The sequence below is a fragment of the Coregonus clupeaformis genome, chromosome 25 (assembly GCF_020615455.1).
Source record: "Coregonus clupeaformis isolate EN_2021a chromosome 25, ASM2061545v1, whole genome shotgun sequence".
NCBI classification, from domain to species: domain Eukaryota; kingdom Metazoa; phylum Chordata; class Actinopteri; order Salmoniformes; family Salmonidae; genus Coregonus; species Coregonus clupeaformis.
Genome location: NC_059216.1, coordinates 23,512,627 through 23,526,055, shown reverse-complemented (window position 1 = coordinate 23,526,055; position 13,429 = coordinate 23,512,627). Strand labels below are relative to the sequence as shown.

At 41.6% G+C, this 13,429-nt stretch overlaps 1 protein-coding gene across 1 annotated transcript in view; it reads left to right on the top strand.

Annotated features, from left to right (window-relative positions):
* The window catches only part of LOC121539435 (nucleolar protein 10), a 41,073-nt gene extending 28,315 nt beyond the window's left edge, over positions 1-12,758 (top strand). The window contains exons 17-21 of the mRNA XM_041847931.2: positions 87-179; positions 392-568; positions 717-1,021; positions 3,385-3,487; positions 12,122-12,758. Of these exons, the coding sequence (XP_041703865.1) occupies positions 87-179; positions 392-568; positions 717-1,021; positions 3,385-3,487; positions 12,122-12,301 (858 nt within the window). The 3' untranslated portion in view covers positions 12,302-12,758. The remainder of the gene's footprint in view (positions 1-86; positions 180-391; positions 569-716; positions 1,022-3,384; positions 3,488-12,121) is intronic.
* Positions 12,759-13,429: the final 671 nt, after the last annotated feature.

The window sequence follows — 13,429 nt, the reverse complement described above, 5'->3', positions numbered from 1 at the left end:
GTGATACAGATGATGTTTTCTAAGAAGTATATATAGCTAATATATTGTGTGTTGTGTTGTATGAATGTTCTGTGTTGCTGAGACAGAAGCTGCCCAAGGTGAACAAGGAGCTGGCTCTCAAACTGATGGAGGAGGGAGACGACGAGGCGGAACTGTCTGCCAGAAAGAAGAAGGGCAAGGTAGGAGCACATGCACCTGCACACACACTCAAAGTTCACATACTACTGGTCTGGTCTACAATGGATGAATACTTCCGAGCTGTAGGCTGGGTTTATATATTTTTGGTTCTAAGGTAATCTAGAGGAAACTGGCATGTATATCTCAAATAAGCTCATCTAGCGAATGTCAGCTGCCTAAGCTGTTAATCAAGTCCTTTCTCTCCCTCTGCCAGGCTCTACCCAGCATCCTTAGCGACGAGCGTTTCCAGGTGATGTTTGAGAACCCAGACTACCAGGTGGAGGAGCAGAGTGAGGAGTTCCGCCTGCTCAACCCCATTGTGTCCAAAGTGGGCCAGAAGAGGAGGAAGAAGCTGCAGCTGCTAGCCAAGCAGGCCACAGATGCCGAAAAGGTAACGAGGCTAGCTTTCTACCCCTACTGAGTTTGAGAGATACGCTTCTGAATCGTATACCCAAAATGGAATGTGGCTTTCAGTGTGAACATTCTTTATACCCATTCTAATTCTACAATGCCACCCCCTGCCTCTTTTTCCTCTGCAGGCGGAGGCAGACCAGGAAAAGGAGGAACCAGAGGGGCGTGGCAGCTCAGACGAGAGTTCTGATGACGATAAGAGCTGGGTGGACGAGGTCAGGGAGCAGCGGCGCCTCATATATGAGGAGGGAAGGGACCGCAGGCGGCAGGAGAGGAAGGAGCAGGACCGCAACACCACCCTGCTGGACAAGGACTCCACCCAGAACCAGGCCCAGGGCAGGAAACAGGGTCAGCAGCCCCGCTTCTTCCAGATCAAGGCTGGTGAGGAGTTCCGCAGCTTCGGGGACGTGGCGCGCAAGCAGAAATTGCAGAAGTGAGTACAGTTTTTTCCCCCCCAGTGAGCTTCTGGTGATGTTCTCTATTCTCTACGAACAACCTCTGAACCATAACATTTTGAATAGATGCCACAGAGCGTCACAGCACACAATCCAAAGGAAGCGGGGGGTACTACAGCGATTGCATCAAATGCTATGTATTTTCCCATTGTTTACTGTCAATCAGCAGAAATAATCACCCCTCACATGGACATGGCACATAGAGTATATAATAGGGCTGCACGATATGGGCAAAAAATACATTTTTATCAAATATTGTGATTGTGATTGACGTGGGATATAGATCAAAACACTTAGGTGAACTGTTGGAATCATAGAAATAGAATGACATATTAAAAAGCAAAGTTGAAAACAGCATCGTTTTTGTTTTGAACAATCAGTTGACTGCATTTGACCTAAAAAACCTCATGCAAACTTATAGTGAATCCTTATAGTGAATCCTCAAAAAGTTATACAGCTGCACCATCGAGAGCATCCTGACTGGTTGCATTTGACCGCAAGGCGCTACATAGGGTAGAACGTACGGCCGAGTACATCACTGGGGCCAAGTTTCCTGCCATCCAGGACCTATATACCAGGCGGTGCTAGAGGAAGGCCCTAAAAATTGTGAAACCCAAGTCATAGACTGTTCCCTCTGCTACCGCACGGCAAGTGGTACTGGAGCGCCAAGTCTAGGTCCAAAAGGCTCCTTAACAGTTTCTATCCCCAAGCCATAAGACTGCTGAACAGTTAATCAAATGGCTACCGGGACTATTTGCATTGCCCCCCCCCTTTTTTTTTTTACACTGGTTCTACTCACTGTTTATTATCTATGCATAGTCACTTTACCCCTACCAACATGTATACTGGACATACTGCCAAATTCTCTGAAACGACGTTGGAGGCACCTTATGGTAGAGAAATGAACATTCAATTTTCTGTCAACAGCTCTGGTGGACATTCCTGCAGTCAGCATGCCAATTGCACACTCCCTCAAAACTTGAGACATCTGTGGCATTGTGTTGTGACAACTGCACATTTTAAAGTGGCCTTTTATTGTCCCCAGCACAAGGTGCACCTGTGTAATGATCATGCTGTTTAATCAGCTTCTTGTTATGCCACACCTATCTTGGCTAACGAGAAATGCTCACTAACAGAGATGTAAACACATTTCTGCACAACATTTGAGAGAAATAAGCTTTTTGTGCGTATGGAACATTTCTCAGATTTTTTATTTCAGCTCATGAAACATGGGACCAACACTTTACATGTTACGTTTATATTTTTGTTCAGTGTACATATGACCTCAGTTACTTCGACTAACCCGTACCCCCCACACATTGACTCGGGTACCCCCACACATTGACTCGGTACCGGTACCCTGTGTATATAGCCTCGTTATTGTTATTTTATTGTTACCTTTTTTACTTTATTTATAAAATATTTTCTTACTCTGCATTGTTGTTGGCTTGTAAGTAAGCATTTCACGGTAAGGTCTACACCTGTTGTATTCGGCACATGTGACATAACATTTGATTTGATCTAACAGCGAGGAGGAACTATTAAAACGGACGTTACACGCGGCTGAGATGTTTCAAAATATTGCATGCATATGGATCTCTTGTGATCTGGATATTGCACATGTCAATATTGCGATTTTGATGTGAATTTGATTAATTGTGCAGCCCTGGTATATAAGTATTTTTTTTGCCAGTACAACAATTAGCAGGGAAACGTGTGGGCCTGTGTGACTGTTTCTAAGGTGCCTGACTGTGCTGAGCTCTCTACAGCAGACAAATGTGTGGCCTGGCCTGAGAGAGGCTGTCACATCCATCACTGTATTGACAGGTGGACACATGCAGCACACAGCAGGAAAAATGAGGACAAGGGTCAAATATAGGAAGGGTGTCCCAAGGTTTAACTCCCGTTATGTAACACACCCTCTACTTGTGCTTCAAACTCATTAAAAAGCAATTATTGAAGTTTAGAGTGAAAGAAGACTAAATGTTAAATAATAGATCAGTTGTTGTAGTGCACCCTACTCCCAACACTTACAACTGACAACAAATTCAGGGCAGCATTTTCTTATAATTGTTTTCACAAGTTACAAAAAAAATAAAAAAATATAGTTTTTATTTTAAAAGTAACTCCATTACTTTTACTCTTGAGTACTTTTTAAATGAGCTATTTTTTACATAAAAAAATGTTGTTAAAGTAACAGTACTTCTACTTGAGTAGGATATTTCAGTACTCTTTCCATCCCTTTCTAGGGACTGCATTTCATCACCATTATATTGTGTGCATGCTGGTGGTAGACCTGCCCATGTGTCCCTATTGACATGTTATGTGTCTACTATAACAGAGCATCACTGGAGGAGCGTCTGAAGCTGGAGGAACGTTCTGGAACAGTAAACGTGGCTGACACAGCTGTTGGCAGCAAACAGCTCACCTTCACCCTCAAGAAGGTATGTCATGATGACACCATTACATAATAAGCCACTGAAAGGGACAACAAATGTGTGATTTGTGTGCAACATATGCTATCTCCATGTCTTTTCAAATGGAGCCCTCTTTTATCCGAAGTCCTTTTCGCATTTCTTCTCGCTTTTAGTCCATTCAGTCAGAATAATTCATGAGGAACGTGACCTTGTGTGTGGGTGACTGTGGGTTGGTAAGGTCAACTTTCCCTTTGACTACTAACTACTGATCTGGATTTCTGATGATCCTCGGTTCAGTAACAGTAACAAAGAGAGCCTGTCATTGACATTTTACAGTGCCTTCAAAAAGTATTCATACCCCTTGAGTTATTCCACATTTTGTTGTGTTACAGCCTGAATTCAAAATGGATTAAAATATTATTTTTTTCTCACCTATCTACACACAATACCCCATAATGCAGGGTTTCCCAAACTCGGACCTCAGGACCCCAAGGGGTGCATGTTTTGGTTTTTGCCCTAGCACTACACAGCTGATTAAAATAATAAACTAATCATCCAGCTTTGATAATTTGAATTAGATGTGTTAACACTTTTTCATGATTCCATGTGTTATTTCATAGTTTTGATGTCTTCACTATTATTCTACAATGTAGAAAATAGTAAAAATAAAGAAAAACCCTGGAATGAATAGGTGTGTCCAAACTTTTGACTGCTACTGTATGTAAATTAGATATTTCTGTATTTCATTTTCAAGAAATTTGCAAAAATGTCTAAAAACATGTTTTATTTTCCACTAACCCTACCACCCCTCCCCTAATTGGAGTAAACTAATAAACAACAACACTTAGGCTTCCACTTCCAGCTTACACATACTATATACATTTTACGGAAACAATCTATTTTACAATAGTTATCATTTGTTGGTTTTTACTCCTATCCTTCCGCTACCCTCAACCCCTCCCATCTATTTCTGAAGACCATCCAGTTTGATTTCTATTTGCCATTTATTTTTAACTGTGCTGTTTCACAAAGGTTCTGAACCTATATACATTTTACGGACACAGTATATTTTACATTAGTTATCTTGTTGTTATTAGGCCCACCCTTCAGCTCCACTCAACCTCTCCCATCTATCGCTTAACACCATCCATATTGGATTTCTATTTGCCATATATTTTTCAACTGTGCTGTTTTACAAAACTTAAGAACCTTTCTATTCTCCTAGTTTCTACAGATTGTAAATTAAAGATAAACATTTTTACTAAAAGTATTATTATGTTATTGATCGATTGACTATGACTTTTCAAATCACCCAGTAGTGCTATCTGCAGAGTTAGCTCCAGGTAAATGTTGCAATTCTTCAGCCATTCCTGGACCTGCAACCAAAAACAAGCTACATATGGACAGTACCAAAACAAATGATCTAATGATTATTTCTCTTTGCAGCAAAATCTGCAGAGCTGGGATGGTTGTATCCCCCATATATAAAACATTCTATTGGTTGTAAGAATTTTGTATAATAATTTAAATTGAAAAATTATACGTTTTGAATCCGGCGTCGTTTTGCGTATCAGTTCATAAACCATGTGCCGTGGAATCGGTACATCGAAAATCTCTTCCCAACTATTTTGCAATCTAAATGGCACAGCTGTAAATGTTTTGGTCCTTAAATGAAACTGGTATACTTTTTTATTCATCACAATTTTCTTTAACCAATTTTGGTCTTTAATGCAGAGCTGACAGACAAGTTCCTTACTTTTTCACCCTTCCACTTGCCTCTTCCATTTTTGCGGTAATGCTGCTATTAGTTGGTTGTAAATTTGGGTAGAGCAGACATTTCCATACATTTCCATATATTTTTAGGTGCCCTACTTTGCAAGGCATTGGACAACCTCCCTGGTCTTTGAGGTTAAATCTGTGTTTGAAATTCACTGCTCGACTGAACGACCTTACAGATAATTGTATGTGTTTGGTACAAAGATGAGGTAGTCATTCAAAAATCATGTTAAACACTATTATTGCACACCGAGTGAGTCCATGCAACTTATGTGACTTAAGCAAATTTTTACTCCTGAACTTATTTAGGCTTGCCACAACAAAGGGGTTGAATAATTATTAGCTCAGGAAATTTCAGCTTTTCATTTTTTATGAATTTTTCCACTTTTCCAGTGACACAATCTAAATTTAATCAATTTTAAATTCAATCTGTAACACAACAAAATGTGGAAAAAGTCAAGGGGTGTGAATACTTTCTGAAGCTACTGTATCTCCATCAGTCTGTGTGTTTTCCCAAACATACATATTTACACACAATACGAAAGTACAGGTTAAGGTTGACACTGCAATGTAGCCACTGTGTATAATCTATAATGGTGCCTGTAGAAGAGAACCAATGTCACAGAAAATGCCATGTTTTGATCATGACCATTTTTTTGACTGCTGTTTTGACTTTGAATTTTTATAAACACACTCACGTGACTGACTCTTGTATCAGCACCCTTCGAAACTTGCTTCAATTATCACTGCGTTGCATGGACATTGCAGGTTTTCAAAACAATACCATTTGTTTTGCATGAGACGCTGGTGGTGCAAGGCCAAGCTAGGTTTAGCCAAGGCTCCCTCACATGCAGAGAGACTGAGTCTGTCTTCTGGGTAAATCCCCTGTACTACAGCATGAGCTGGAGGTCTATGTTGATAACAGGTCTGATAAGAGAAAGCTATAATTGTTTTGCAGAAGATCGCTTAAAGATGTACTATGCAGAAATCGCTCCGCCATTTCCTGGTTGTTAAAATTGTAATAGTTCGCCTAATTTCAGTTTGTGACAAAACAAGCAAGTACAGTGGCTTGTGAAAATATTCACCCCCCTTGGCATTTTTCCTTTTTGTTGCCTTACAACCTGGAATTAAAAGGTTTTTTGGGGGGATTTGTATCATTTGATTTACACATGCCTACCATTTTGAAGATGCAAAATATTTTTTATTTTGAAACAAACAAGAAATAAGACCAAAAAACAGCAAACTTGAGCGTGCATAACTATTCACCCCCCCAAAGTCAATACTTTGTAGAGCCACCTTTTGCAGCAATTACAGCTGCAGGTCTCTTGGGGTATGTCTCTATAAGCTTGGCAGATCTAGCCACTGGGAGTTTTTCCCATTCTTCAATGCAAAACTGCTCCAGCTCCTTCAAGTTGGATGGGTTCCGCTGGTGTACAGCAATCTTTTAAGTCATACCACAGATTCTCAATTGGATTGAGGTCTGGGCTTTGACTAGGCCATTCCAAGACATTTAAATGTTTCCCCTTAAACCACTCAAGTGTTGCTTTAGCAGTATGCTTAGGGTCATTGTCCTGCTAGAAGGTGAACCTCCGTCCCAGTCTCAGATCTCTGGAAGACTGAAACCGGTTTCCCTCAAAAATTTCCGTGTATTTAGCGCCATCCATCATTCCTTCAATTCTGACCAGTTTCCCAGTCCCTGCCGATGAAAAACATCCCCACAGCATGATGCTGCCACCACCATACTTCACTGTGGGGATGGTGTTCTCGGGGTGATGAGAGGTGTTGGGTTTGCGGCAGACATAGCGTTATCCTCGATGGCCAAAAAGCTCAATTTTTGTCTCATCTGACCAGAGTACCTTCTTCCATATGTTTGGGGAGTCTCCAACATGCCTTTTAGCGAACACCAAACGTGTTTGCTTATTTATTTCTTTACGCAATGGCTTTTTTCTGGCCACTCTTCCGTAAAGCCCAGCTCTGTGGAGTGTACGGCTTAAAGTGGTCCTATGGACAGATACTCCAATCGCCGCTGTGGAGCTTTACATCTCCTTCAGGGTTATCTTTGGTCTCTTTGTTGCCTCTCTGATTAATGCCCTCCTTGCCTGGTCCGTGAGTTTTGGTGGGCGGCTCTCTCTTGGCAGTTGCTGTGGTGCCACATTTTTTTAGAAATTTTAATAATGTATTTAATGGCGCTCCGTGGGATGTTCAAAGTTTCTGATATTTTTTTATAACCCAACCCTGATCTGTACTTCTCCACAACTTTGTCCCTGACCTGTTTGGAGAGTTCCTTGGTCTTCGTGGTGCCGCTTGCTTGGTGGTGCCCCTTGCTTAGTGGTGTTGCAGACTCTGGGGCCTTTCAGAACAGGTGTATATATATACTGAGATCATGTGACAGATCATGTGACACTTAGATTGCACACAGGTGGACTTTATTTAACTAATTATGTGACTTATGAAGGTAATTGGTTGCACCAGATCTTATTTAGGGGCTTCTTAGCAAAGGGGGTGAATATTTATTTTGTATAAAAAAAAAAAAATCATTTCACTTCATCAATTTGGACTATTTTGTGTATGTCCATTACATGAAATCCCCCCAAAAATCAATTTAAATTACAGGTTGTAATGCAATTTTTTCTTTTTTTAAACGCCAAGGGGGATGAATACTTTTGCAAGGCACTATACAGTGTAGAGAATCATTGTACCATCTACAGGGCAGCCAACTTTTGAAGAAAGCTTAGAGTTAGATTTGCTACAGTTGAAGTCGGAGGTTTACATACACCTTAGCCAAATACATTTAAACTCAGTTTTTCACAATTCCTGACATTTAATCCTAGTAAATATTCCCTGTCTTATTTTAAGAATGTGAAATGTCAGAATAATAATAGAGAGAGTGATTTATTTCAACTTTTATTTCTTTCATCACATTCCAAGTGGGTCAGAAGTTTACATACACTCAATTAGTATTTGGTAGCAATGCCTTTAAATTGTTTAAAATTTTTTACATTTACATTTTAGTCATTTAGCAGACGCTCTTATCCAGAGCGACTTACAGTTAGTGAATACATAGTTTTTTTATACTGGTCCCCCGTGGGAATCGAACCCACAACCCTGGCGTTGCAAACACCATGCTCTATCAACTGAGCTACATCCCTGCCGGCCATTCCCTCCCCTACCCTGGACGACGCTGGGCCAATTGTGCGCCGCCCATGAGTCTCCCGGTCGCAGCCGGCTGCAACAGAGCCTGGATTCGAACCAGGATCTCTAGTGGCACAGTTAGCACTGCGATGCAGTGCCTTAGACCACTGTGCCACTCAGGAGTATGGGTCAAACGTTTCGGTAGCCTTCCACAAGCTTCCCACAATAAGTTGGGTGAATTTTGGCCCATTCCTCCTGACAGAGCTGGTGTAACAGTCAGGTATGTAGGCCTCCTTGCTCGCACACGCCTTTTCAGTTCTGCCCACACAGTTTCTATAGGATTGAGGTCAGGGCTTTGTGATGGCCACTCCAATACCTTGACTTTGTTGTCCTTAAGCCATTTTGCCACAACTTTGGAAGTTTGCTTGGGGTCATTGTCCATTTGTAAGACCCATTTGCAACCAAGCTTTAACTTCCTGACTGATGTCTTGAGATGTTGCTTCAATATATCTACATAATTTTCCTTCCTCATGATGCCATCTATTTTGTGAAGTGCACCAGTCCCTCCTGCAGCAAAGCACCCCCACAGCATAATGCTGCCACCCCTGTGCTTCACGGTTGGGATGGTGTTCTCCGGCTTGCAAAAACCCCTTTTTCCTCCAAACATTACGATGGTCATTATGGCCAAACAGTTCTATTTTTGTTTCATCAGACCAGAGGACATTTCTCCAAAAAGTACGATCTTTGTCCCCATGTGCAGTTGCAAACCATAGTCTGGCTTTTTTATGGCGGTTTTGGAGCAGTGGCTTCTTCCTTGCTGAGCGGCCTTTCAGGTTATGTCGATATAGGACTTGTTTTACAGTGGATATAGATACTTTTGTACCTGTTTCCTCCAGCATCTTCACAAGGTCCTTTGCTATTGTTCTGGGATTGATTTGCACTTTTCGCACCAAAGTACGTTCATCTCTAGGAGACAGAATGCGTCTCCTTCCTGAGCAGTATGACGGCTGTGTGGTCCCATGGTGTTTATACTTGCATACTATTGTTTGTACAGATGCGCGTGGTACCTTCAGGCGTTTGGAAATTGCTCCCAAGGATGAACCAGACTTGTCGAGGTCTACAAATGTTTTTCTGAGATGTGCTGGCTTGGCTGATTTATTTTTATTTTTCCCATGATGTCAAGCAAAGAGGCACTGAGTTTGAAGGTAGTCCTTGAAATACATCCACAGGTACACCTCCAATTGACTCAAATTATGTCAATTAGCCTATCAGAAGCTTATAAAGCATGACATCATTTTCTGGAATTTTCCAAGCTGTTTAAAGGCACAGTCAACGTAGTGCATGTAAACTTCTGACCCACTGGAATTGTGATAACCGGCTTGCCAAAACTATAGTTTGTTAACAAGAAATGTGTGGAGTGGTTGAAAAACTAGTTTTAATGACTCCAACCTAAGTGTATGTGAACTTCCGACTTCAACTGTATGTGAATTTCATCGGCCCCTGACACAATCCCTAGACGGGGGATTGGGGGTCCTCCCCCAGGAAGATTTGACTGTTTTTTAAAGCTCATTTCCTGCATTTCTACCTATTTTTACATGGTTTAGGCCTATGACCAGGGTGGAACATTTGGTGTATTCAGGATTACATTTACAATTTAGTCATTTAGCAGACGCTCTTATCCAGAGTGCATACATTTCTTTCTTTTTTTTAAATCTTTTTTTTTTATACTGGCCCCCCATGGGAATCGAACCCACAACCCTGGTGTTGCAAACACCATGCTCTACCAACTGAGCTACATCCCTGCCGGCCATTCCCTCCCCTACCCTGGACGACGCTGGGCCAATTGTGCGCCGCCCCTTGGGTCTCCCGGTCGCGGCCGGCTGCGACAGAGCCTAGATTCGAACCAGGATCTCTAGTGGCACAGCTAGCACTGCGATGCAGTGCCTTAGACCACTGCGCCACTCGGATGCTTTGAACATTAAATGAACACTCAAAATTCGACGGCTTTGTTACTTTGAGATTTTTGGGGGATGAAATGTAAATATGCTAATATTTGTTCTAACATATTTTTTAGGTGGTTTGACACTTTATTCGGACAGTAATGAAATGAGATTGGGAGACAGGCAAATACTAGAGTGGGAAGGTTGGAAGCAGGGATTGATCCCTGTTCTTGGGTGGAAAGTTGTATGCGACACGTGCCGGGGATTGTTACCACTATTAATATTAATGGTTGATGGCAGTGGGTAAATCATAGATTGCAGTCACCAAACCTTCAAGAAAAATGTAATATTCAGGTGGTTTATGCCTACTAGTTGAAGATCCTTGCCATCCTCTTACTCTACATAGCCAAACATGATGTGTTTATGAGTTGAGTCCCCCTACCATCTCTGCCTAGCATGTGCACAATACTAAAATGTCCCCAAAAATATTTGATTCCTGGAGCATTTAATACCCAATGCTTATTTGTATGACTTATTCAAAACTGTCCATGAATGGCTGCAAAAATACATAGCCTCATATAATTAATTTTCAAAGACACAAGTAGGCATATCAGCTTTCAAATATGTGATTACACTGGTAAAATTGGGAAGAAGTGGAATAATAAAATAAGTGTGGGGAATAACAGTAGTGTTCTTGCTGACAAGCTCAGTAATTACCCTATATTTTAGCCCATTGTTAAGAATGAGAATTGTTCCACTGAACAGACTAAATAAAGTAAATAGCTAATCTACTGAAGAAAAGATTACATAAATCTGCCCCTACACTCTACCCAAATGTATTTTTATATTTATTGTCCCCACTCTAGAATTAAACTTACACTTTTGGGTTCACAATCTGTTTGACAAAATTATTTTCATAGTTACACATCAGGTCACCCTACCAAACTTCCCTGCTAAAACATACTGTCTGCTGACTTTTCGTTGTCACAGCCTAAATGCCAATCACCAAACAAGGGGACTAATGCTAGTGTGGATTAAATCGACTTTAGTACATGCTGTCAAAAGGCTGCATTCTGAAATAGGTACGGGAGTAACAGCAAACTGATTTTGTTGACAACATTGTACATAAAACAGCACTGCCGTGCTGCTCATTTTTACAGTTTTATAAACTCAGCGGAGACCATTCTCTCTCTCCATTCACCTCCACTCTAATCTTGAGGGGCATTTCTTTATAACATGCATCCAATCCCCTTGATCCTTTACATAACTAGACCAATCATATGCTTCAATGTGCCTCGGTAAAATAGGATGATGATAGAGATTCCACTCGTGATGTTAAATTTCAGGCGCAGATGCTCCGATTTCAAAATGATTTGGAACACAGTTGAAAAATGAAAGTAGTACTTTTCAGTGCGTGAGATATGATGTGTGCCGTGAGAGTGTGAGATGAGGGTCAAATGCGTGTCTCACGGCCAATGCATGAGAGTTGGCAGCTCTGCATCTAAACTGGTATGAAATATATTTTCCATAACCAAAAATATTGTATTTTCAGCTGTTTGAAGCTGGTGTATAAACCCAAAGTAAAAGACGCAAAAACAAAACGTAAGAACGGCAACCATAGAAATAGCGCACAACAGATCTACTGCTTCTTAGACTTGCTTTCAATGCGAATGACAGATCTATAACACACATTTCTATGTGAATTTGGTCAGGTCGCCCAAAAAGTTACATATTGCAACTTTAATCATACTCTAGTTAAAAGTATCTCTCTCCTTTCTCTCTCTGCCTCTCCTTTCTCAATTGTTTTCTTCAGTCGGAGCAGCAACAGCGGCAGCAGCAGGCGGAGCGTGATCACCACGAGGAGAGGAAGAAGCTGAGGAGGTCTGCAGGACACCTGTCGAGTGAGAGAGGCAGGGGTAGAGGTAGAGGCGGATTTAGAGGGAGGGGCGGGAGTAGAGGCAGAGGAGGGAGTAGAGGCAGGGGGCACTACTGAGGTAGAGGCAGGGGTAGCTGAACTACTCTCAGGGACAATACTGAGATGAAGTAGCCCAAAGTCAAATGAGTCATGTCTTTTGTACAGCTGCTTACAGCCATTTCCCAACCTAATTTATAATAGAATGAAACTTTGTTACCGTCTGGGAATCAAGAGTTTGATACAAAAGTGACCTGACCGATTGTGACCTGCCCTATAACTCAGTTATGAAGATATGTTGGTGGAGCTGCTATGAAAGGATACAATGTGTATTATCTATTGCGTGCAAAATGGTGTGATTGTGTGGTGTATGCAGTTTGTGCATGCGCGTATTTGTGTCCGTTTGTGTGTCCGTGAGAAGCTCCTGACCTTCACTGTCTTCTTTTTCACTTCACAATCCTCATTGTCCTCTAGTGCAGACAAAACACATCTGTATTATGCGCTGTGCCTGACCCATAAACTCTTTCTACTAAACTTATATCTCCCTGGTCTGTGTTATGTTCTTATAGTAGCCTCATGGTCGCTGGAAGCAGCTATCCAAAAATAAGTCCAACAATTGGACACACTGAGTCACTGACTCGTTCCATTCTCCGAAGAGATGCATGCATCTCTAAATTAATTACAGGTGAAGCCTCAGTTGTATGGGTAAAGTAATTGTTTTTATAAACTGACATACCATTTATAAGGATTAGCACCCAATAATGAATGTCTGTCCACTTGCATGACCAACAACTCTGAAAGGCTTCACAAACCTCTTTTACTTCCTTGGTATGACATAACACTTTCTGTGGATATCAAACGGCCACCATTTCACTCCAGTCCAGAAAGATGGAAAAAGAAAGGAGGGAAGAGAAAACAAAGAGGTGAAGAAAAGTCCTGGGAACATGGATCCCCAATTCTTGGAAGCAGCTTTCTCAGTTTGGCCTCCCATTCACACATGGCTGGGTCCTCCTGTCTCCTTTAATCCTGCCCTGGTCCTTTTGAAATGGCATGAGGTGCCGTCCAATTCACCCCGACCCACTCCCTAAAACACTGCTGCCTGGGACCCCAAATTATGATGCTTTAGGCCAGGGGTGTCAAACTCATTTTGCCCCGCATTCGGTCTTCAACGAAGTCCGCCATCAAATTTAGCAAAATGTCGTCCTCTAT